The sequence below is a fragment of the Vidua chalybeata genome, chromosome 3 (assembly GCF_026979565.1).
Source record: "Vidua chalybeata isolate OUT-0048 chromosome 3, bVidCha1 merged haplotype, whole genome shotgun sequence".
NCBI lineage: Eukaryota > Metazoa > Chordata > Aves > Passeriformes > Viduidae > Vidua > Vidua chalybeata.
The window spans coordinates 32,929,648-32,954,669 of record NC_071532.1 but is presented as its reverse complement, the minus strand read 5'-3'; the positions used below and the strand labels follow the sequence as shown (position 1 = coordinate 32,954,669).

Here is a 25,022-nt window from a genome sequence, read left to right as displayed (position 1 = left end):
CCGCCTCGGCAGCGGCGCCGGCCCCGCCTCGTCGCGGGCGGAGGAGGCGCAGGCGCGGCGGCCCCGGCCCTGCCCCGGCCCCGGCCCCAGCCCCGGCTGCAGCGGAGGCAGCGGCGGCGGCGGGATGGCGGCGCCGCTGAGCGATGGGGACCGTCGGAAGCAGATCAGCGTGCGGGGCATCGCGGGGCTGGGGGATGTGGCCGAGGTGCGCAAGAGCTTCAATCGCCACCTCCACTTCACCCTCGTCAAGGACCGCAACGTCGCCACCCCCCGCGACTACTACTTCGCGCTGGCCCACACAGTGCGCGACCACCTGGTGGGCCGCTGGATCCGCACCCAGCAGCACTACTACGAGCGGGACCCCAAGGTGAGCCCCGGCGGGACGAGGGACTGGGGCTGGGCGGCTGTGACTTCACCAAGGGTGTCCCCGTCTCTACCTGGCAGGTATCACTGTGGGTGTGAGCCATGGGCCTTGTCCCTTGCATGCACCTGGCTGTGGGGTGCCTTGCCATGGCCGTGCCCCTCATGCATCCCACCGTGACTTCTTCCCTGCGGGCATCATGACACCTGTATCCCTCACACGCACCCTGCTGTTGCTGTGTCCCCGGGGGCATTACCGTGGCTGTGTCCCCATGAGCCTTGCCTCAGCTGTGTCCCTCACACACATCTTGCCATGCCTGTGTCCCCACGGACATCACCACAGTCATGTCCCTTGTGCAGTTTGCCATGACTGTGTCTCCACAAACTCTTCTGCAGTCCTGTTCCACTGAACCTTGCTGCGGCATTGTCCCCCCTCAGACACCCTCATAACTGTGTCCCCCTGCACCTTGTCACAGCCATCTCCCCTGTGGTCCCACTCTGAGCAGGTCCTTGCTGCTGCCATCTCTGCACGGTGACGTCCTGCACTCACACTGCTGCGGTGGTGTCCCCTGTGGGCATCATCACCTCCATGGCTCTGCACAGCTGTGTCCTGACTTCACTCCTGCAGAGCATGCAGGCAGCTCAGCTTTGAGGCTGGAGAGGAGTTTCTTGCCTTGTGAAAACCAGATAAGCTCTCCCAAGTCACCAAACCCCAGGGTTCCTCCCCACTTCCCAAGTCAGGACAGTGATGCTAGAGGTGTTGGGGACTGCAAGACATAACTCAGACTTAATCCTTTTGAATTAAGACCAAATCCAGCATTTGACTGGAGAGCCATAGAGAGCAGGTGTGTACTGAGAAAGGCACGTACCTTCCCAGGGTGCAGGCAGGCAGCCACCTCCCTGAGTCAGCTCTTTTCCTGAGGTGATGAATATTGCCTTGACACAAGAAACAAAGTGCACTTTCACGGCAGAATGGCTGCATGTGCACTGAGAGTTACACAGGTGCATGGGACTCTCCCTTTTGTCCCAACTCACACAAATGTGCCCTGATCTGTACTGCAGCACCAACAGAAGGGATTGCACAGATCCCATAAAGGCTCAGAGGAGCCTGGAGTGAGTTTGCTTACTGTCCTCTGCACTTACATTTTCACTAGAAATGTGCCCATGTGGGAGACTGAAAGGAGCAGAACATTTGTGTGCAATGATTTCGGTCTTTCTGATGAGTCTTAAGGAACAGACTGACCCTTTCAGACTCCCAGCAGAAGTGGCAGAGTGGGGAATCCTGCTGCTTAGCAGGGAAAGAGCCACACTACAGTGGAAAGAGGAAAGAACAATTTGAAGTCAGGTAATTGCTCCATTAAGAATTTTGGTTTATTTATAAAAATATCCATAGTGATGAATCTGAGTGAGGGCAAAAGTTTGTACAGCCTGCTTCTCATCCTACCAACAGGCTTTCATTAGCATTTGCAGCACAGACATGGCTCCTTTCAAACTTGGAAGGTCACTGCACAGTTGTGCCAGGAACCCTGCCACCGATGGGAAAATTTACTTGTTCAACAGGGTGAAACGGGAATGAAACTCAGTGTGGGGTGAGCAGGAGGACCCATGAGCTGGGAGTGCTGGAAAATTACTCACAGGAAGGTGCTGGCCCTCAGCCCAGCCGGCCTGCATGGGGCAGGGGTCTTGCTCTGGCTTTTGGGAGACTGGTCAGCTCAGCCTAGGAAAACCTTAAAAGCCCAGCGTAAACATCACCTCAGCTGAGCCTGACAGTGTATAAATATATCATTCAGCATCCTAGATAATAGTTGCCCTGAGTTAATTAGGGAAACACTTAACAGGCAGCGAGATTTTTCTATAGAAGGCTGTTGGCAGGGAGATGCGTGGTGGAGGCTTGGCTGGCATCCCGCATGAAATTCTTCTGACAAACAACTCTGGTGCATGGTGTTCAGGAGCAGGCACCAAAAACCAGTCTCAGAAGACATCCCTACTCTGGAAAATGCTTGGGTCTGCTCTTGATTTTAAGCAGCTTTGGTGAAAGCAAAGTGCTGTTCTGTGTTTAAGCGTCTCGCTTTGCTTCCCCAGCGCATTTACTACCTGTCCCTGGAGTTCTACATGGGTCGCACTCTGCAGAACACCATGGTGAACCTGGGCCTGCAGAATGCTTGTGATGAAGCCATTTACCAGGTAAAGTCTTGGGGATACCAGAGTCCCCCTGAGGCTAAACCTCTCCACACAGATGGCTGAGTATCTTCATTTCACAGGGCTTCGCCTGAGAAGGTTGTGTTATTTGGACTACACAAAATGAACCTTGGCTCTTTCTTAGTGTTTTTCATTCCCTAGAGAAGACAGTGGGGGGCCTTGGGGTTCCTTGGAGTTGGAGTACATTTTTTCCAATCCACCATTTCCCTGTAGTGAATGAGAGAACCCAGAAGTATATACTGAAATCAACACCCAGTATCATAAATGACATGAGAGTCACAGGCTGCAAAGAGCTTTCCATTAGTGGGGGAGATGATGGTTTATCACAGGAAAGACTGGGACTAGAGCAGCAAAACAACAAATTACAGTTCATACATTGAGGTACACAAGACACAGCAGCAGCGCTGGCAGGTAGAAGTTAATTGGTGGGAAAGGAGGGAAATAATTTGCTGGAAATAAAATGTCCTCAGATGATTTCCATCTTGAAAAAAACACAGCTGGGTGTCACCAAGGCAATCACTAATGTGAAGCCATTATTACTTACTTATATGGTTATTTGCAGACACCTCTGCAACAGCATAGTGACCTTTTTTGACAGAATGAGGTTTTTGGCTTTCTCACCCGAACCCTTTATTTCTCCCAGCTTCCCCTCTCCCCTCTCTCTGCCCTACCAGATTGATACATGTGACACTTTGTAGCAGAAGTTGGGCAGTTCTCTGTCTCTCTAAATCAGGTACTACAGTTGCTGCTGAAACATCCTGGCAAGCACTGTCCCCGCCAAGAGATCTGAAGGGATTTCCAGGGAGGCACCTGTTTCCTCTCTGAGGTATTGTGCCTCAGAGAGCAGGCTGGCTTTTTTCAGGAGCATCCTCTAAGTTCCTTTGCAAGACACTTTCCAAGTGCAGATTTGGCCTGACATGCCAAGGCTTCCCTTGTGGTAGTTTCCAGCCTGTGGAGCTCATCACGGCCCGTGGCCAGGTTTTTTTCAAAGGTCTCGTATCCAACATGGCTCTGTCACTGAGAGAATTCGTCTCAGTTTTTGTGTCCCCATCACTCTGTGCACTTTCCCGCCTTGTGGTTGCAGACCATTGAAGTGCTGGGAAAACAGTCTGGGGAGCAGCCATGCTATTGGCTTGACAGCCCGCTGTCCCCCCTGGCATTAGGGTGAGCTACTGCTGCCCCCTGAGAGTCTGCACCTCTGGACTCCTGGAGAGTCCTTGCTGCTGGCAGCCTTAGCCTTCTTCTGGCAGGGGCCCCCAGGCCATAAAACAAATGGTTCAAGAGATGCAGGCAACCATTTCCAGCCACAGACTGCAGCCAAGGAGCTCAGTGGCAGGCTGGACAGGATGTGGGAAGCACAGAGAGTGATGGTGAATGCTGCAGTCACTGCTGCCAGCCTGGCCATGCCCTTCCTCAAGGACTCAATGCAGGAGCAGAGGAATGACCTCCCCTGCCCAGGCAGGACTCAGGGGTCCCTTGCACACTGGCTTGACCATTCCCCAGTACTGTCTCCAATGTCAAGTTGGACAGTCAAAGGGCATCCTGATCTGAGAGGCTGCTAGGGCATGAGAGTTTTGTCTGAACTCTGTAAGGAAACCTTCATGGGAAAGCAACATCTGGTGATGCTAAATCAAAAAAATCTAAAGCTAAATTAAAATTAAATTAAAGCTAAATCAATTGGGCTGCCCAAGGACTAGGGCTTGGTGAGATGCTTTGGGGGGAGGGGATCTAGAGACCTTGTGGGTTTCATTTCCCTCAGTGTGGGTGGTTTTGGGATGTGTTTGTTGTCCTTGGAGAGCAGCTCAGGACATGGGGTTTGTTTGGTGACATGTTCTGCTGTGGTTTTTCCCCAATAGCTGGGTTTGGATTTGGAGGAGCTGGAAGAAATTGAAGAAGATGCTGGACTGGGAAATGGAGGCCTGGGCCGCCTGGCAGGTAATACATGGGGAGGGGAGTTCCCTCCTCATGCAGAGTGCATGGGGACTGAAGGTGGTATGGCTGTCACACACTCCCCACTGGCATCTGCCCCATAGGCCTTCAGCAATGTGGGACCCTCCTGCCTGCTCCTGGCTGGCCAGAAACATCCCCTCCCCAGTGAGAGCACCCCAGAGCTGTAGGTGTGTGTTCCGCAGTGCAGCAGGCAGGGCTGCGGCTGGAAGAGTTTGTCTGGAGCCTTTCTCCTCACCTCCCCGTGAAATCTCTCACTTCTCAGTGGCACTCAACAGCTCTCACACAGGCAGATTGTTGGCTGCTATTTTAGTCTGCCTGTCCTGTGGGACAGCTGGAGATGAGAGCTCCCCAGCATGGAGTAAATGCTGGGGCTGATCTTTACCAGAACTGCCTGGATTGAGGGCTGGAAGGGTTTCCTTTGGAAGCAATAATAGTTAAGTAGCTGGTGGTGCAACAGGTCGGGGTAAGAAGCTCTGCTTTACTGGGCAGACAGGCTTAAAGCAAAGCAAGTTTAGAAGAGCTCTCACTGCAACAAAGCTGGATGTGGGGTTTTGGTGACCTTTCCTTGTCACCAACAATTTTGGGTGTTTGTGGTCGCTCAGCAGGACATTAATAGAGTCCTGCTGCAGACTGTCTCCTTGTCTCCCTTCTGCACATCGGTTTCCTCTGAGTAATAAACATTTCCAGCAGCACTCTTGTGGCAGCTCCTCATCTCCATGCATAGCACACTGTAGCACATGCAGCAAGCGAGGAGTGAGGTTCCTTGCAGAATGCTCATGCTCTGCTCCTAGAGCTTGTTTCCTTCACCCTTACAGCCTGTTTCCTGGACTCCATGGCCACACTGGGGCTGGCAGCGTATGGTTATGGCATCCGCTACGAGTTTGGGATCTTCAACCAGAAGATTGTCGACGGCTGGCAGGTACTAGGAAAATTCAGGTCCCTCTTTCTCCCTCTCTTTCATGCTGTGGACAAGGCCTGGGTATAAAAGGCACTGCAGTGCCTTGAGCTGCTTTTAAACTGGGCATTTGAGTCCATCACTGGGCAAGATGATGTGGGAGTTGAGCCACAGGACATGCCTGAGACCAGAGGTCTGCCTGCCTGGGTCTCCACAGTGCAGCTTGCAACAACCCCAGAGTCCCATCCAACTTGGCAGTGAGTCAGCAAAGCAGTCAGACTAAGGATGGAGAAGTGCCTAAGTACCTCAGGAAGGTATCTGGCAAAGGATGTGTTTGATCATTATGAAGCATAGTCAAGTGTCTGGGGTGATTGCTGCTCCTGTGGGTTCCCTGGTCAGTGGCAGACAGGGCTTAAATAAGAATTTTCCTGTAGCATTGGTGATCATACTGTTTTCCAGTGAAAATAGGCTAAAAAACTGCCTCAGCTGGTAGTTTTCCTTAGTGTGTGTCTGGAAATGGTTTTCATTAGGAGACTCACCTTGCTTCGGAGTATAAAGTATCTTTTTCCCCTTGAAATACCACTCCATAAGTCAGGGACGATAAGAGGTTTGAAGGTTGTTTTTTCCTGCTTCTCCACAAAGAAGCTGCTGTGCTAGGCCCCATAAATGGTGAAAACAGGGAGGGGAAAGCTTCCCCTGTATTTGACTTCATGTTTCTTAAAAAAGAACAGGGGTGGTGGCATGCTGGGCTGTGGCCCTTCCCCCTGCCTTGCCCCTCCTTGTCCCACTATCTCCCCCTTCCTTTAAGTTCCTCCCCCTACAGCAGAGAAATGCATAGAGGCACAAAGCATCTCTGGATAACACCAGCCTAGGTGGCTCTGTTGGATTCACTTTGTTCCCATTGCCACAGTTGTGAGCTGAGAGGAGAAACCCTCTTTGGCAGAGAGCAGAGCACTTAACAAGACCTGGCTTACAGGGTGTGGCTTGTGGCCAGGAACATCGCCACTGGGTGCCACATCCCACATATTCCACAATATCCACAGTCAAACTGGATGTAAAAGCCTGGAGACAGACCGAATGCAGTGGTCTGTGCAGTTTGCATGGCTTAAACCTTAACAAAGGTCCATAGAAGCTGATTTATTTATACCAGCTGGGATGCAGTCATCCAAATTTTGGACAGCCTAGCTATCCTCTAGAGGCCTCTGCATATCCATTTTTAAAGCCAGCTTGCTGAAGCTGTGCTTTTAAATGGGTCTCCCTTCAAAGAGGCGTGTTCATCCTTTCCATGGAGCTGCAAGGCACTCCTTGACCCCCGTGTGCCTCTTGCAGGTGGAGGAGGCGGACGACTGGCTGCGCTACGGCAATCCCTGGGAGAAGGCCCGCCCTGAGTACATGCTCCCAGTGCACTTCTACGGCCGTGTGGAGCACACTGCCGAGGGCGTGAAGTGGATCGACACCCAGGTACCACCATCAATCTCCCTGCTGGGCTGGGGAAGGCCAGGCAGGATAACCCTGGGCTGCCTGAGGTCTTCAGGCTTTGTTGCTCTCCCAGTCTGGCCAAACTTCCTCTGCTACCCTTGCAGTTATGAAGGTGACCTATGGGGTTGGAGGAGATAAAAGCTTTTGTTGAATTGTTGCAGCAGGATTTGAGAAAAAAGAGAGATCTATTGATCTCCAAGGCAAAGCCCCACAGTCTTACATGGATTTATGCTGGAGGAGAATTGTAGGCTCCTTCCATGCTGCTCCTGGCCACTGCTCACTCACATCCTATGAATTTTCAGCTGGTTCTGGTGCTGCTGCTGTGCAGAGGCATGGAGCAATCCCATGTGTGTTTAACTCTTGTCATGAGAGCATGTTCCTCTTTCCCAGAGCAGCCCAATGGGCAGAGAGCTGTCAGGGGAAGCTGGAGGTGTGGATTCCAGTCTGCCTGGAGGCTTGTTTTGTGGCATCATGGAGTACAAACACTCCTTCAGCCTTTCCCACAGTTGAGGAGGTAATGCTGTAGTCCAGGATCTCGTGCTTGTTCAGGCTACTGCATCATAGGTGCATTCTCATCTTTCTGCTAAAGAAGACGCAGGTTTATTAAAAGGATCAAAGATGCTTCAGCCTTTCTTCTGTAAGCACTGCTCAGAGTGGAGGAAGGAAGGACAATTAATTTCTCTGTGATTCAGGGAGATGACCTAGCCTAGACCGTAATGTTCAGTGGTCTCTCAGCCTGATGAACCAGCTCAGTTAATCTGAGGAGCTCACAGTCACAAAGCCCTGCCATTCTCTTCAGCACCAAGAGCTGAAGCTCAGTTACGGAGTCACCTGGGCCTGCTCAGAGCAGAAATAAATAATTTTATTTCTGGTTGTCAGAGGCCATGCAGTGATCTAGGCCATTGCCAGGATAACAGTGCAGGAGCTGAACACCACAGCCCCAGCACAGCGAACATCTTGGAAGCACTGTGCCATAGCTCTCTGGCCCCCAAGTGCAGCAGACATCCATTTGGGGACCAAGTGCCATTGCATTTCAACATGTCTCTCTTCTGATCCTGCTGGTAGTCTGGGGTTTCAGGGATTCCAAGCACTGTTTCCTACATGGAGGTGAGTTTTCAGATAGTGCTGCTAAGGGAGCAAGTTGGAAAGGTTCAAAAAAGCCAAAGATACAGTCTCCAAATATAACATGGCTGAGTTCATGTGATGTGTGCCCCAGTCCCTGGGCAGGCTCCCTGGCTGCTTCCATGTTCGGAGTGGGTAACAGCAGCTCGGAGAGCCTGAGCTCTTGCTGATTCTCCCCAGAGGGGAGCTGTTGCTGATGCCAGCATGAAGAGGCTGTTCAGGACCAACATGCTGATCTGCCCAAGTTTTCCCTGCTGTGTGAACTGGGAGGTCCAGGGTTACTTCTTGTAGCTATGTGTGGAGCCTCCTGAGGCTTAAGCATCATCTACAAACTGCACAAGGAGTTTCACACTCATGTTCAGTTCAGGTGCTGGACATCTCAGTGGAGTTATCCAGGCAGGTTCAACAAACCCTGAATATTGGGTGGATGGCTCTGGAAATGGTGCTGCCATTGTAGGGTTTGGTGCTGGCAGGTTGCAGGAGGCTAATGGGTAGGATTCAGGCTGTGGAGTTAATCCCAGATGGAAACACAAAAGTCCAAGCTGCCCTGGCTCTACCCAGCACAGACAGAATCACAGTGGGCAGCTGAGGGTGCTTTCAGTGCTCTGATAGGTACCCCAGTTGGTACAGGAAGGTCAGCAGGTTTATTGCAACTCTCTCTTGCGCGTCATTGATGGGGTGGAAAATCAAGTTGGTCAGTAAAGCTCCAGACAGCTCTGGTTCTCCTATGAATGCTTTCCCAGTAGGTGGTGGAAGTGCCCATGACGGCAGGGAAGTCTGTGAAGCTCAGCAGGTGTATTTTAGTGAGGTGAGATTCCTTCCACAGATAGGACTTGTCTTTGTCCTCTGGATTCTTCTTGCAGAGTTTTCAGCCGCTGTCCTACATTCTCTGAGGTCACTGTGCTGTAACCACGGGGAATACTGTCCTTTTCAGGTTGTCCTTGCCATGCCTTATGACACTCCAGTGCCTGGATACAAGAACAACACTGTGAACACCATGAGACTCTGGTCTGCCAAGGCACCAAATGACTTCAACCTCCAGGAGTGTAAGTGCTGTCCCTCCACTGCCTCTCCTCTGGCCAGGCTGGGACACAGTTGTCCCTTTGTGCATGGCACCTGGCACAGCACTTCACATCTGGCCTGCTTTGTGTTTATCTCATAGCTATCTCCAAAACACAGCACAGTGTGCACATCCATGGATCACACTACTCCCCAGCTGCTTCCAGAGCCCTCATACCCCAGGACACCCACCCATCTCCTCCTATCACTCTAGTGCCTTTCACACATGTACATTCCCATCCTGTTCCATTAATACCAGCCTGGATATTCCTGTTACAAAACCTCTCTACGAGAGAAAAGTGTGGTGTCAGGGATCTGCCTGAATCTCTACAGCTGCTGCGGTGCTGTGTGTACTTCTCTCCCTGCAGTCAATATGGGTGACTACATCGAGGCAGTGTTGGACAGAAACCTGGCAGAAAACATATCCAGAGTCCTGTACCCAAATGATAACGTGAGTGACTTGCTTGCCTCTCTTCCCTGTTGCTTAGAATTATCCTTCCTGCAGTTGTATCTCCTTGTTTGCAAACACTGGAAGGTCATGACCATCTGATGCTTGTTGCTCTGCTTTAATACAGTAGGTTGTCCCTATAATTCCCAGTGAACAGGTATGGCTCTGCTGGCTCCAGAGGGTCTTTTCTGGCTGATTGGCAGCAAAGAGTCTGGCCCATGTGATGTAGCTGTTCTGTTCCATGCTGCAGGGAGGGGAAGATATTATTCCTTCAGCTTCAAGGCAGTTGCCAGTTTGCACAGTGGGGACTCATTTCCATCCCAAATTCAAGGGATTTCTCACTGCAAGTGCTGTCCCAGGCCAAGCACTCCCTGGGCTCTGGGTCCAAAAGGGAAGAGCCTAGTCATGGATTGGCATCTGTTCTGGAAAAGCAAATCCCCTGTACTTTACCATGCCCTATCAAACCTGCTGATGTTTTAAAATAGACCAGCAGAAAGCACGGTGTGTGTGAGGCAGCTGGTGTGTCCAGAGACACTCCTGGCTATTGCAGAAAGCCCAAAATCCTCTGTCCAGAAACCCTGCAAAGGATTTTGCCACGAGGGAGGGAACTGTGCTGGCTCTGTAGGAGTAGCATGGATGGGGCAGGCTCTGTTGCTGTCTTTGGAAGCAGCTGTTTGGGATGCCAAGCCCCTTGTGAGTCCCTTCAGCTGCTGTCCACATCAGAGACATATATGAGAAACATCCACATTTGCCCTGGTGAAAAGCCAAACATGTGAAGCCTGTTGGGGAGCCCCTCGGGGCGGAGAGGAGCATCTCCAGGGCTTTGGCTGCCAGGTGGGGATGGCAGCTGCAACTCTGATGTCTGTGGTGCCCCCACTTGCAGTTCTTCGAAGGCAAGGAGCTGCGGCTGAAGCAGGAGTACTTTGTGGTGGCTGCCACCCTCCAGGACATCATCCGCCGCTTCAAGTCCTCCAAATTCGGCTGCCGAGACCCTGTGAGAACGTGTTTTGAAACCTTCCCAGACAAGGTGAGTCTGTGGGCAGAGGCACTGGGGAAATTTCAGCCAGACCAGCCTCTCATGAGGGAGAGCAGGATGCTCAGGACTAAATGGGGGCATTTATAAAACACCCTGGCAATTTAGGTTGTAAAACAGATGATCTCCAGGCCTATTTTCCCAGGGAAAAATTTGTAACTTGGAGCAAAACTTGAAAAGTTTGAATAGCTCTGTTTCTGAGAGGTCTGTCTGTTTCTGGGTTGTGAGTCATGAGAAGAGCCTTGGGGCTGACCCTTACCCCAGCCCCATGCATGCAGGGCACTGTCACAGTCCTGTCACTGCCAGAACTGAAACCAGCAAGTCTGTGTTGCAGGTGGCTATTCAGCTAAATGACACCCACCCTGCCCTGTCCATACCAGAGCTCATGCGGATCCTGGTGGATGTGGAGAAAGTGGACTGGGACAAGGTGAGCAGAGCTGGGAGAACCGTGCTGAACCTTGCAGGGGAAGGACCTGTGAAATTTCCTTTTCCCGCCTGGCCTGGGTGCACGTGCATTAACCTGCTGTCTGTAATGCAGGCCTGGGAGATCACTAAAAGGACCTGTGCCTACACCAACCACACTGTGCTGCCTGAAGCCCTGGAGCGCTGGCCCGTCTCCATGTTTGAGAAGCTGCTGCCACGGCATCTGGAGATTATTTACGCCCTCAACCAAATGCACCTCGATGTAAGGGACTGGTCCCAGGCAGTGGGAACTCTGGGGATCTTGGTGTGACCACCTTTAGGATGGGAATGCTCCTAGGTCCTGTGGCTGTGTCACTCATGTCCCTCTCCCTGCCTGCAGCGTGTGGCAGCTCTGTACCCAGGGGATATCGACCGTCTGCGGAGGATGTCGGTGATCGAGGAGGGAGACTGCAAGCGGATCAACATGGCTCATCTCTGCGTCATTGGCTCCCACGCTGTCAACGGTGTGGCCCGCATCCACTCCGACATTGTGAAGAACTCGGTGTGAGTTGGGACACGCCCAGGCGTGCACCCTCTCCGCTCACTGGGCTTTGCCTGCCTGCTGGGAAGGGTTAGCTGGGGCAGCTGGGTGTCCAGGTCTGCTTTGGTTGCCTTGCTGGGGAGACTCTCTCCCTTTGGAGCTGGTGAAACTCTTGGCAATACAGCTGAGGAAGGGGGTGAGAGGCAGCAAAGTGCTCACAGCTGTTACAGATTGACATAGCCTGCCCTGAGTCAGGACCACATACTGGGGAGGGCCCAGCTGAAGCTCTGGGTGGTGGTGGGTGGCTCAGAGCTCTCTGGTGTTCCAGGTTCAAGGATTTCTATGAACTGGAGCCAGAAAAGTTTCAGAACAAGACCAATGGGATCACACCGAGGCGCTGGCTCCTGCTTTGCAACCCAGGACTGGCTGACATTATTGCTGAGGTGAGTGGTGAGCACGTGAAGTGAGGGGCTGAGTGTGATCCCTTTGGTCACCTCTTCTTGTGGTCTGGTCAGCCCTGAGGGTGACATCTGGCAGCTCCGTGGGGACAGCCTGGGAGGACTATGCTGTGGTACATGTAGGTGTGAGATTGGCTGGGCTCTAAAGTTGATGATGAAGAGTTGGCCAAAAAAACCTGCAGAAATCTGGATCTGGTCCCTGCCTTCATGAGGACTGCACACAGGCACAACCACAGGGTGTCTGCACAAGTGTTCAGCTTCATAGGCACAAAGGAGCTCGTCCCATGGAGGCCCAGCCCCGGTTCTGTCCCTTGTATTTCCCAGGCCCTTTAGGATAGGTTTCTACATCACACTGCAACATGTCATGGCTGAATATCATCCTGCAATTAAATGTATCTTTATGTCCTGCCCATTGGTTTCTCTAGCTGCCAGGAGGCCATGGCACATGTGCACACATCCTCCCTCTTCCTGCTAAAACTCCTTCAGAAAGGGGGGGCTTGTCTGAATTTTTGCAAGTGCCCTGTTTCCATTGGGCTTCTTTGTGATGCAGAGAAATAATCTCACGATAAGAAACTGTGCCTCTTTTCCTGGCCATACTGCCTCTTCCAGTTCCCAAGGGGACTGTGGCACCTCTGCTGGGAAGGGGCAGTTGTGGACTGGGTGAAGTGTCTCATGACATTCCTGATTTGTTTTAGAAAATTGGGGAAGGCTTTATCACAGATCTGAGCCAGCTGAAGAAGCTACTGGAGTTCATCGACAATGAGACTTTTATCAGGGATGTGGCAAAAGTCAAGCAGGTAATGTGCACTGGAGGTGGCCTGGGGGAAGAAGGCTGAAATGCTGCCGGGAACATACCAGCAGCAAATGTTCACTTCTGATGCAAGCCCTGGGAACTTATTTGAGCCTGTTCCTCAAATTTTTCTGCCAGGAGAACAAGCTGAAGTTTGCAGCCTACTTGGAGGAGCACTACAAGGTGAAGATCAACCCTACGTCCATGTTTGATGTCCAGGTGAAGCGAATCCATGAGTACAAGCGGCAACTACTGAACTGCCTGCATGCCATCACCCTCTACAACCGTAAGTCCCCCAGACTCTCACTGCCAGGGCTTCTCTCCAGGAGGGAAGACAGAGTGTCTGAAGGGTCATACAGAGCTCTGGGGAAAAGCTCACAGCCCAAATCTCCAGCCCATGTGACCTCCACATCTGTTCTGCAGCTGTCGAGACTGACCTGGTGCAAGTTAAGAGCCCATTTCCCATGGTATACTTGGGGCCCCTGCCCATTCCCAAAGGGAGGCAAGTCACTGGAGCTCTGCATTGTTCTGGCTTGAGGGGTTCTCCAAGGATCTGAATCCCCAAGGATTCTGTGGCCGTTTTTTGCCCACCACAGCTGCAGCAGATGTCTGGTTGGGCTTCAGGGTGCTGCAAGGTTGATGGGTCCTTGTGACATAGGCTGAGATCTCAGCCCGCCTCTGAACAGGCAGTAAACTCTGCCCAGTTTATCTTCAGTTTTGAAGATTTTAATTTTTTTTTAAGATCAAATCTGAGCTTTCAAATTTGAAACTATTTTGAAGAAAGATCCCTGCTCTTTCAGGCATCAGATGTAATCCATCCAAATCCTTTGTGCCCAGGACCATTATGATTGGAGGAAAGGTAACCTGCATTCCATTCCTCCCCTGCATGCATTCCTCGATGCATGCGTGGCTTGGGGGGTGGGTGGGGAAGGTCCTGTCCCCTTTCTACGGCTTTGCTGGGCTTGATGTAGATTAGCCAGCATCAGGGAACACCTCCAGGGACTAACTGGACTGAGCAAGGCTCCATCACTATATATACCCCATAGCTCAGGACTTCTCCTCCCAATAGGGTGTTTTTCCTAATTAATGCCTGGGAGAATTAGAATTGTTCAGGCTCTGGGGAGACTTTATTGTAGTCTTTCAGTGCTTGAAGTGGGCCTTTTAAGAAAGATGAGGACAAATGTTTTAGCAGGACCTGTTGTGATAGGACAAGGGATTGTGGTTTTAAATTAAAGAAGGGTTAATTTAGATTAGATCTAAGGTGGAATTTTTTTCAATCAGTGTGGTGACCCACTGGAACAGGTTGCCCTGAGGTGATACATGCTCCATCTCTGGAAACATTCAAGATAGGTTGGATGGGGCTCTCAGCAACCAGGTCTAGTTGAAGATGTCCCTGCTTATTGCAGGGGGTTGGACTAGATGTCTTTCAAAGGTCCTTTCCAACCCAAACCATGCTGTGATTCCATGTGAACAGCAGAGGTGAGGCTTAGACTCACTTCAGTGAGAACCCCACACTGTCATCTCTTATGCTCTCCCTTCCTTAAAAGCCTTCCCTATTTCTGGACTGCTCTTCTTCAGGCAGCCCCTGGCTACCACATGGCCAAGATGATCATCAAACTCATCACATCCATTGGTGAGGTCATCAACAACGACCCCTATGTGGGGGACAAGCTCAAGGTCATCTTCCTGGAGAACTATCGGGTATCCTTGGCTGAGAAGGGTATGTCTGGTCTTCTGTAAGCACATGTCAGAAGTTGGGCATGTCCCAGCTGAGCCCAGGAATGGGCTCGCCTGAGAGGCAGTGGTGGCAGGACACTTGGCTGTCCCCTAGGAAGAGCCTGAAGGCTCCACACAGGGCAGGAAGCCAGCTTCATGCAGGAGTGGCAGCAGCTGCTTGGGGGTCATGGCAAAGCTGAACCTGGCCCCAGAGTTGTGCTATTTGTGCTGAGGGCGAGGTCAGAAGGGCCACTGGCAAATGCCAGTCCTGGTTGTGGGGAGCTGCAATGTGCCAAGGATTAACCCCTACCTCTCTTGCACCTGGCAGTGATCCCAGCAGCGGATCTCTCCCAGCAGATCTCCACAGCTGGCACAGAGGCCTCAGGTACTGGCAACATGAAGTTCATGGTGAACGGGGCCCTCACCATTGGTACCATGGACGGGGCCAACGTGGAAATGGCTGAGGAGGCAGGCGAAGAAAATCTCTTCATATTTGGCATGCGGGTGGAGGACGTGGAGGCCCTGGATCAGAAAGGGTTGGTGAACACCAGGGCTTGTGTGATGAGGATGCAGGGAGAGAGCTCTGGCTCTCAGCTCTGGCGGGGAGAGCTATGTTCTCTGGGAGGGACACCTTCCTCTCTGGGTAGCTCTGGAGCAGGAGAAAGCAGGGGGCTAGAGGCAGTCTTTGCCTTGGGCTGCAAGCATTCAGCTCATACAAGCACAGTGGTTGTGAGTGGGACATGGCACAAAGTGTATCAGACACTGCTGCTGGTCTGAGCCATGAGTAGCGTGCTCTGATGGGCACAGCCCTGGGAGCAAGGCCCCTTACTCAGGAGCTGTACCACATCCTTGCCTGCCCTCCCTGCCCCAGACACAAGGTTCCCAGGAAGAGCAGCAGTGCCTAGAGGCTGTCTCTGCTGGCACAGGTACAACGCCCGGGAGTACTATGAGAGCCTGCCTGAGCTGCGCCAGGCCATCGACCAGATCACCAGCGGCTTCTTTTCCCCTCGAGACCCCGGCTGCTTCAAGGATGTTGTGAACATGCTCATGTACCACGACAGGTGAGTCCTGGGAAGTATCCCTGTGGAGAGGGGAGCCCTGCCTGCTCATGGAAAGATGTCTGTCCTGCCTGGAAGGCAAACCCCAGCCAGGCTCTGCTTTGGGTTTCAGGTTTAAGGTGTTTGCAGACTATGAGGCCTACATTAAGTGCCAAGGGCAAGTGGACCAGCTGTTCATGGTAAGACTCGCCCACTGCTGAGTGGGAAGACTGGGGATAACTGGAATGAGTGTGCTCCAGTGGAGCCCTTCTTATGGACACCACAGCATGTGGGTGCCCTGGGGCAGGGTGAGGCAGGTTTGGCTGCTTCAGCAGCCCCACACCATGGTGTTTTAAACTAGCCAGTGCCCTGCAAGGCTGCAAGCCAGGATGGAGCTGGGTGAGCAACTGAGTACTGACAGTGCCTCTCCTCTTCCCAGGATCCCCGTGAATGGACAAGGAAAGTCATCAGGAACATTGCGTGCTCGGGCAAGTTCTCCAGTGACAGAACCATCACGGAGTATGCCCGTGAGATCTGGGGGGTGGAGCCTTCTGCCACAGCAATCCCCCCGCCCAACCTGCCCCGAAATTGATGCAAGCACCAAGGGAAGGAAGGAGGGATATGCTCCCATCGCAGAAGGCCTCACCTGTATTTCACCACCAGTCAGATGGGCTCAACTCTGCAGAACCAAGGCCTTTCCCTCAGAGGGGTAGAAGGATGCTCTGAGGAGGAGCCCTGACTAAAGAACAAGAGCTGGGGGGCAGGAGAAAGGACCTTGTGTTTGCACCTATCTAGCCTGCATGTGCTGCATAGTGCTTTTAGTGAGATGACCATGAATATGTCTTCCACGGCTGTGCTCCATGTTTAACAAGGGCTTTCCAAGTAAACCCTCCCCTCCCCCTGTGTGCAAGGGCCTGGCCTCCTTGACCCTGCCCCACAAGTACGATTAGCCAACACAGAGTGTGTCTTTCTCCTGCAGGGGTCTGCCAGGCCCAAAGCTGGGGGAGGGAGAGGCCAAACCCTGCCCATCCCCTTCGCGTATCACCTAAAGAAGGAGGGGCTGGCTGTGAAAGCAGCTGGCCCCAGGGCAGCCACCAATGTCAAACACTGTGCCACAAGCAGGAGAGCCTGGGATCAGCCACTTCCTTGCCACAAAGCTTACTGTAGCCTCCTACCACACCTCTTACCTAACTAAAGGCCCAGTAACCAAGCCACTCCAAGGATTTTTAGCCTCCATCTCTGCATAGGGAGGGCTGTACCTGCTACTGCCAGCTAGGTAGCTGAGCCTATTGGCTCTTGGCTCTGCAGATACAGCTGTGTGCTGGGTGCTACTCAGGGGGTGAACATGGATCACATCCCTGGCACTCTTCCATAGCAGGGTCATGCTGCTCCACATGTCCCTCCCAGTGCTGGGGGCCCAGTTTAACACCCATAGTGCTGTGTAGTGCACCAGTACTGCCCTGTTTGACACCAACTCATTAAAACAACCCAAACACCTGCTGGTTTGACTTTGGACTGACTTGTGACTACTCCATGCCTCTGGGTTCAGGTTGCAGCAAGTTCAGGCCACAATGCCTGAATCACTGCTGTCCTTCCCCAGCTGTGGTGTGTAGTCCCTTGCAGCTGGCAGGGTGCTGACACCACCATGGGGGGGGCAACATGCCCATGACAGGCTGAATCTATGCATTGGGGTAGGGGTTAGTGTTGGGTTTGCCCTGCAAATGGCACACAGGGCTCCTGAACTAGAAGTCACACAAGCAGTTCCCATCTCCCCCATTCCCAGGGGAGAAGCATAGCCTCAGCTGCAGCCAAACTACAGGCACAGACCCTCTGGGCTCCAGAAGAGTTGCTCCCCTAGAGCTGGCAGCAGCCACAAAGACTTGCCTAGTCCCAGCTGCAAGCTTACCTCCCACACAACCCTAATGCAGCCCAACCCCGCACCCAACTGACTTGCTCAGTGTGGGGAAAATGTCCCAAAAACTGCCAGGTAAGACTGGTAAAGCTAAAGTGATCAGCAGTCAATGCCTTTATTAAAACTATACCACTTTTAGATAAACATTTCAGTTTAAATTTCCAAGCATATCACTGGGCTGCTAACAGGAATGGTGGTGGTGGGACCACCAGCAGCAGTTCTCGTGCTGGACTCCCAGCTCTGTCCCAGCAGCAGGAAGACAGCCAGCCAGGCCCCAGCTCAGGCTGCACTTTGCCCCAAGCCAGCTGCCAGCAGCAGCATTGACTGGAATGTGTGTGTTACTCTTCAGAGCCAGGTAAGTATTTCTCATTTGTCAGTGCGATAAATTAAGGTTGACGCACTTGTATTGAAGTGGCACAGCTACTTTATGAGTAGCAGGGATCAGAAACCACAGGGACAACTGTGCTAATGGCAGAAGAATCTCGGTACAAGAACAAGCTACTGTCTCTTTTGCAACTAGTATGAGCCTGCAGCTATAACTCTGATGCATGCTGAGCAGTTTATTACTATGCTGTACACCCCTGACCAGATCCTTGGGGCAGCACAATTCCCTTTGAGCACGAGTGACTAAACCTACAGCACCTGGTACTGTCTGTATGGACTGACATGGGGCAGGACCCCAGTGAGGCAGTGTGTGACTGACTCCTCTTTCAGTGCAGAGCTCTTCAGTGGCATAAACCAGCCCCACTTCTAGCCCCAAGCAGATCAAGGACATCCCCAGAACCTCTTCTTGTGGGAAAGGCTCATTTCCACTTCTAACTCCTGAACAATGGCTGTCAGAGGGGCTAAGATGTGCTAGTAGAAGTGCACAGAAGGCAGGGGGAGAGAGATGGGGAATGACACCCCAAACTTATTTTTACATCAAAAACTCTATCACTGTCTGCTTTTCTTTTAACCAGTGGAACAGCACTGCCACCAGGAACAGGAAAACCTGACATAAGGAGTTAAAAAGTAGTTGAGGAAAAAAACCTCTTGCCCTTCTCACTAAAAAGCAGCACATAACTGTCAGGGTTTGTACAGGGGTAATGGAAGACAGCCTGGGCACAAACTGTTCATGGAAGAGGAGGTCAAGCAAAAAAGTAATCTCACAGTTTCTGGGATGCCCACGTCTGCAGTTTATATACATGTGTCATTCCAATTGTAATAGGAAGTACTTGTGAAGAAGGGGAGGAGGTCCACAGAGGACAGCAGGGATTGGAGCAAAAAATTATGTTCAGAAGGAAAAAGGTACAGGAAAGATAAAAGAGTGTTAGCCTTTCCCATTAAATAGATATTTCAAAAGGAAGAACAAAAAAATTCTTTCATTTTATTTCCAAATGCATGTAATTACCCCAACACTTGCAGCACACTGTGACTGAAGAGCTAAATAAAAATACCTCTCACTACCTGGATCCTCCATGTATTTGTAATTACAGCCACTGATCGAAAAGGAAAGGCAAAACATGTATTTTCTAGAAAGAGAACACCTCAAACTCAAGCAAGACACCTGCGATAAGGAGACATGGCAAAAGCCATTTGCCTACAAATGTATCTCTACATGATGCAAAAACAGCAGCAGTGTTTAAAAGTGAAAGAAACATCCTTGGTCATGACACAGTGTCCTAGGAACATATGTCCTCAGCAGTACCACAAGGGACGGGCGAGGCTTTGCTGCGCTTACATTTTTCACGGTTTGGTACTGGCTCCTGGGCTGTTACCACCCCTCTGTCCAAGTCCAAAAGAAGCCAACAGCTTCTTCCTTCTGCCGTCACAGATGCTGATGCCAGAAGCTGGAGTTGCCAAGGGTACACATCAGGACTGGAATGGGAATCCCTGACCTCCTCTAGTACCAGGGATGGAAGAACGGCAGACTGACCCACAGGGAGCGGGGAGAAAAAAGAGAGAGGAAGGAAATGAAAATCGCTGTGCTGACAAGCAGACAGTCTTCAGTGACCATGCTCATGTTCAGATTTTCCCAGGAATTCCCTAGAAAAGGAAATGACAAAGCAGTGACACACTTGGCTCTCCTATACTCGGGTGCATGACCTGCTACAGCCTGCAGGTCTTCCCATTCTCCTGGCAAATACTATGGCTCAAGCATTTGCAGCTACAGGGAACAGCACTGAGCTTTGCTCTCACACCCATCAGAGGCATCCACTGAAAGAGCCAAACTGAAGCAACCACTCTGCAAACAGCTCCTCCAGAGCATCCAGCTCACAGCAGAGATGAGCCAGAAAGTGCTCCCAGATTTCTGTGGCTCCCCCTCCCAAAACCTGCTTTGCAAGGAGGTGGAGAGCTCCGACTCCTGTGCTAAGCCAGCTCTGGTATCTCCCCCGGTGTGGAGAGCAAAGGATGCCCAGATGCCCAGCCCAGCCCAGCCCCGCCCCAGCGAGCGAGCTGGCAGTTACCGCAGTATCCGAGGTAGCTCTGGACTCCTGTAGATGTACTTGTGCCGGTAGCCGAGGTCTGTGTGGAAGGGCACAAACTGCACCTTGTAGTCCCGGAAACTCCGTGACGTCGCTGCGATGTTGTAAAGCTGAACCCAAGAGGAAGCAGGTGAGGGACTCGTGTTACTCCAACCCAGCTCCCCCTGCCAAACCCACCAAACCCTCAGGCATGGGTGAGGGGCTCTGGCTTGAGCAGCTTTGGTAGCTCCAGCCTCATTTCACTACTGATTTGCCACCTCCAACACTACAGAATCTGCAGTCCCTCTGGCCTATATGTTTTACACCTTCCCATTACTGACTTCTTGCCTGGCTGAGATGTTGTTCTATCTACACCAGTTCCTCTCACCAGATCAGTTTGCAGAGCCATGTGTGTACCTTTTTTCCCAGATGAAATGGTACCACTGGATCATCCTCAGCATGAAGGATGAGCAGGGAGCAAGAAATGTATTTCACACTGCAAAACAGAAAACAAAGTCACAGAGGCTCAGAGCAATCCCATCATTCTCTAACACCAACACATGTACATTTTAAAGAAAACTGTAATGACAAGCATGTCCTGTGGGTTATTAACTACAATTTAAAACCTGATCTGGGCACCATTCATTTGATATATAGAAAATTTACTAGTGAAAGACATGCTTATAAAATTTTCTTGCTGCTTAGACCAGAGAAATGTGGCTTACTCCACTGTAAATCATCAACCCCTCCTCCCCTCAGGTCTGGTTTAGTTTCAATACTGGAAACTCGCAAATGCTCAGGCTCTTCAATGAAAGACTCAGTGGAAGGAGACAATGTGATTACAGGCAAGGTGGCTTAGGCATATACACAGCAAAGAAGTCTTCCCAAACCTTCCTTCCATGTTCCAATGCTACTGTTTAACATGTAAGGTACGCTTGAAAAGTATAAATGGCATGACCAAATCAGCATATCCCTGAGCAGTCTTTGTTTTCTCTGTTGCATCTATCCTTACTATGAACAATTAAAAAAGACAGAACTCCACTGTGCTGCTCTCAGGGCTGTGAGATTAATTGAAATCACTCCAGTAAGAGCAATGCAGCAAGAAAAAAAGCCAGAGTGTGCAGCCTCATGTCTGTCCTCATTGATGCTTGCCATGGCTTATTGCAGCCACAGCTGAAACCCCAGCAAAGAGGGAACTCACTTCTCATCATTTGCAAATTTAATTCCACTTGTTGTGATGGGGTCCAGGAAGAACCAGTCAAATCCAGGGAAGTATCTGTATATCTGAAAGGGAAAATGTGCATTAGTGGCAGGCACCAGCAGGCCATTGATACAAAGAGCACTAACAGGGCAGGCCACTGCCATCCCATAACGTCCCTTGGCTGCTGACCATGCTCTTTGCAGTAAGAATGTCCTTGTTCCCACCAGCATTATTTTTCCTACCCTGTTTCAGGCCTATCTTACCAGCCTGCTCAGGAACAGGCCCTGTGGCTGCTTGTATGGTCAAAGTCTCCAGGTATCATGCAGGACTGCTGGCAGTAATTCCTGGAAGAGCTTTATTCCAGGGCACCTCACCAGCTTTGGCTGCATCCAAGGCCTGGACTGGGTGTCTGCTCAGTTCAGAGCCAGTTCATTCCTGTGCTGGACACATGGCTCTGGCACTGCTTATTGTGTGTTCCCAGCAGCTGTCTCAAGTGTAGTTCTTTACCCCCCAAGGTTTACAGATACCACAACTGCCCCACAAGTCGTGCAGTTAGCTCAGCTCCAGCACTTCTGAAGGTTCATTTCCATGCACACAATTCCATGCCACCAGTGTGAGTGTCACTGTGTACTTGCCACAGAGAAGGGATGACTCCGCGCCTCCTCCCGTATGTTGGTGAATGGAGATTCCAGGATCAGGGCATCCGGGGGCGTTTCTGAAAAGCCAAAGGCAATGTGCTGAAATACAGGGGTGCAGACAGTCAGCAAGGTCAGGGTCTGCCTCATGAAAGCAGCTGCCACCGCAGTGCACCAAGGACAGCTCTGTCACCGCCCCAAACGTCTGTGGGAATCTGGGACAGAGGCAGGCTGCTGGGAAGCGCATCCACGTGTCACACTTACCTCTCTCGCAGAGGCGCCGCACCAGATTTGTTGCGACTCTGGAAAGAAGAAGGAGCATCGAATTGGCACAGGCCCTCTGCAGAGCAGCAGCTCCAGAGGTGGCACAGGAGCCACAAGGTCGATCTCGCACACTGCTCAAGGTCCGGGCAGCTGGCCCACAGTGACCTGTGTCCCCACCGGCCTCACGTACCCGACTGCCCCAAGTGACATCAGGGGCCTGTGTTTAAGTGAACAAGTCCAAGGAAGAAACACACCAGGCGGCCCCTCGGATGGACTCCTTTCAGGTGGCTCTCAGGCTCTCAGCACATCCATAGCAGTGTGACACAGCCTCCTACCTCCAGATCACAAGGGCTGAGCAAGCAAGAGGGGAATGCAGGGGTATAGGCTGCTGTGTTCCAGGCAGCTGGAGTGCAGCATCCCAGGCTACACTGCAAGGAGCTTCCCTAACTGGGACAGAAAGCAGTAAGGTCTCCCCTATGCATCATCCTAAGGGGACAGGGATATTTCCAAAGTTGCCAAGTCCTCCAAGCACAGCACATTTCACAAACCTTGAACTCCAGATTGGCTGTGTTCACTAGAGAACTCTGCTGGGGACCAGTCTCGGGACACTCTGACTGCAGTGTTGGGAAACATCACAAGCATGCTCTGACCCAGAAAGGGATTCTGAACAGGGCAAAAAATATAGAGGACGAGCCAAGAAAAAGTCTTTGTCTTCTCTCAAACAAAGCAGGGTGTTTAGTGTCACAGCAATGAAGAGCCACTTCCCTGAAATACCTCCCTGTCCCAGCATATGTTCACAGCCTTTGTGGTCTTACAGTTTATCTGTACACAGCTCAACTCAAAGGTAACTCTTGTGTTTGCCCTCTGCTCCTCCATCAATCACAAGGGTAAGAGCATGTGGTGCTGAACATGACTCGCCTCCAGACAGCCATGGAAAGGGAGGAAGCAGGAAATAAAAGTTAAAAACATGAAGGCAAAGGCACTTGACATCTTGAACTTCCCTGTGCCAGGCTTGACCATGCAAATGTCAGAGGTGGCCAGCAGTGTAGTCATGCAGCATCTGCCCAAGCACTGATTACACACAGCATGTTCATCAGGACAGGAGGAAAACCTTTTGAAAGCACAAGGCACACACAAGTGTGGCTGGTCCGATACACTCTTTTAGAATACCAGAGAAGTCTGATGTTCTGCTCTGAAAGACATTCTGCAATCTATTATTATAAGTGTCTTTCTAGTGTGAACCTTCTGGACAATGAAGGTTCAAGATCCATTGCTGCAGTCATTCACTCTGCAGCCCTTCTCACTCTGTACAGTGCAAAGGGGAAGCCACCCTCCAGAAATTACGCCACAGATGCCAAGCCAAGCCAGCCCAGGGATTATTGCAAAACAGCACCTTCATCCAAGGTCAGTGCTTAATATTCTTCAGAAGCTGTTTCTTTAGAAGTACCACTAAGATTAGATGCTTACCCTGTGCCCAGGGAGTGTCCCCATATATAGACAGGGTTGTCTCCACTCCGTGCTTTTATCCAGTCGAAGACATGAAGGGCGTCGTAGGTCATTCCCCTCTCTGAAGGGCTGCCTATTGAGTCACCCCAGCCTGGAACACAAAGAGTCTTGCTGAGAATCGCTCAAACTGCTCAGCAGAAACAGCCAGCTCCTCCCATGCAGCCCATCTGCAACTGCAACGGGGCTTGGGATATAGGTACTTGCTGTTCACTTCACTGTGCAGCTCTACAATTTGGGGTTGAAAGCCCTGATTGACTCATAGTAATTTTATCCAGATGACTGCTGTCTGCCAAGGAGTTTCTGTGGATTTAGTCAACAACAAAACCAAAGACTGGATCTCAAACACTGCTACAACAGCATTCTTGCACGTACCCACCTGCAACAGCTTAGCTCCCAAACCTTCCCTGCTTCCCTGCTTCTGCATGCATGCAACCAATTTGTAAGTGGAGGCTCTGACAGAACAGGAATGGATGCTTAGGGCCAAAACCCAACCGTGTCTCACAGAGCTGTTGCTCTGATGCAACTGATGTTGCAACATCAGTTTGTCTGTGCTGTTCGATCAGTGCCTGCCAGCAATTTTCCACCCTCCTGACTGTTCTGGCTCCATCATTCTTGCAGCACATCCACACATTGTATGCTCTTAGCAGCCAGCACCCCACATCCCTTCTGATACCCAATGAGCAGCCAGAGAAGCAGCTGCCAGCAGCACTGAGAAACAGGGCAAGCTCCTACAAATAAACTTCTCCCAGGTGTCTTCTTGATAAAAAATGCAATGGATTAATTTCTTTCCTGTATCTGCAGTGGCATTACACTGCAGCCATGGCTTAAATACTAAGAAGGTAAAAAAGGAGCAGCAGATGCCTGACTGCTGGTGCAGAGGTACAAAAGAGTCATGGCTTCTGCCAAGTACTGTTAGCAAATCATTTACTCTGTCTGATCTCACCTATGAGCTTTTAGAAGGAAATACATGCAAGTTCAGTTCCCAGTGTGACCTTAGGAAAGTCAACTAGATCTTATCCAAAAGGACTACACCTAGGCAAGCCCATGAGCTTCCTTATGTGCACCTGGGGGCTGCCTTAAGTGGATGCTGTGACAGCCTATGTGCCTGGCTCACTCTCTGCTCCTCAGCTCCCAAATCAACAAGCCCTGTGCATAAGGACAGACAGGAGCCAGAGCCCACCCAGCTGGACATCAGGAAGCAGTGTTACACAGGAAGGCACTGGAAATAAATTTCTGGAAATTCTCTAGATACCCATGAGGGGAAAAAAGAGAAGCAGTAACCTTCTAATTAGCTGGCAGCAAGGGTTTGTAGAAGAAGCCCACATACCTCGATAGTCAAACGTCACCACGTGGTACCCGAGGGAGCTGAGAACCTGGAAGGCAGAGAAGCACTCAGAAACCCATTACAGAGTCTTGCACACCAACCATGCTCTTGCATTAGGCCAAGGTGCAGGGATTCATTTTATAAAATTATTGACATGTTAAATGGCCAATTTACAGCTTTTCAATGTAGTAGGCACAGAGCTTTCCAAACACTAATCTCAGCCCACTGGTTTTACTCCGTTTGTTTC

The 25,022-nt window shown here is 51.2% G+C and overlaps 2 protein-coding genes across 3 annotated transcripts in view; one reads left to right on the top strand and one right to left on the bottom strand.

Moving 5' to 3' along the window:
• The first annotated feature begins 65 nt into the window (after window positions 1–65).
• PYGB (glycogen phosphorylase B) lies at window positions 66–16,997 on the top strand. Its single transcript, XM_053937612.1, has 20 exons — window positions 66–367; window positions 2,443–2,544; window positions 4,416–4,494; window positions 5,325–5,428; window positions 6,734–6,865; window positions 8,940–9,051; window positions 9,433–9,515; window positions 10,396–10,539; window positions 10,880–10,972; window positions 11,084–11,230; window positions 11,348–11,511; window positions 11,817–11,931; window positions 12,642–12,743; window positions 12,875–13,022; window positions 13,537–13,595; window positions 14,315–14,456; window positions 14,781–14,988; window positions 15,379–15,513; window positions 15,623–15,689; window positions 15,929–16,997. The coding sequence occupies exons 1-20, from the start codon at window positions 125–127 to the stop codon at window positions 16,079–16,081; spliced, it is 2,532 nt and encodes an 843-aa protein (XP_053793587.1). The 5' UTR covers window positions 66–124; the 3' UTR covers window positions 16,082–16,997.
• A 1,749-nt stretch (window positions 16,998–18,746) lies between these two features.
• Window positions 18,747–25,022, bottom strand: part of ABHD12 (abhydrolase domain containing 12, lysophospholipase) — a 36,786-nt gene continuing 30,510 nt past the window's right edge. The window contains exons 6-13 of one of the 2 annotated variants that reach the window (XM_053937618.1): window positions 24,779–24,824; window positions 23,413–23,542; window positions 21,946–21,983; window positions 21,682–21,761; window positions 21,047–21,129; window positions 20,263–20,341; window positions 19,849–19,976; window positions 18,747–19,426 (exon numbers count right to left, since the gene is read on the bottom strand). In XM_053937618.1, coding sequence (XP_053793593.1) covers window positions 19,387–19,426; window positions 19,849–19,976; window positions 20,263–20,341; window positions 21,047–21,129; window positions 21,682–21,761; window positions 21,946–21,983; window positions 23,413–23,542; window positions 24,779–24,824 — 624 coding nt within the window. In that variant the 3' untranslated portion in view covers window positions 18,747–19,386. The remainder of the gene's footprint in view (window positions 19,427–19,848; window positions 19,977–20,262; window positions 20,342–21,046; window positions 21,130–21,681; window positions 21,762–21,945; window positions 21,984–23,412; window positions 23,543–24,778; window positions 24,825–25,022) is intronic. The other variant, XM_053937619.1, reaches the window with a different exon arrangement.

What these genes read in the sequence shown, in the direction of transcription:
- PYGB (XM_053937612.1), top strand. Translation starts at nt 125, where the DNA reads ATGGCGGCGCCGCTGAGCGATGGGGACCGTCGGAAGCAGATCAGCGTG. An exon ending in GAGGCCCTGGATCAGAAAGG is followed by an intron (nt 14,989 to 15,378) that starts GTTGGTGAACAC and finishes CTGCTGGCACAG; the next exon opens with GTACAACGCCCGGGAGTACT. An exon ending in AAGTGGACCAGCTGTTCATG is followed by an intron (nt 15,690 to 15,928) that starts GTAAGACTCGCC and finishes TCCTCTTCCCAG; the next exon opens with GATCCCCGTGAATGGACAAG.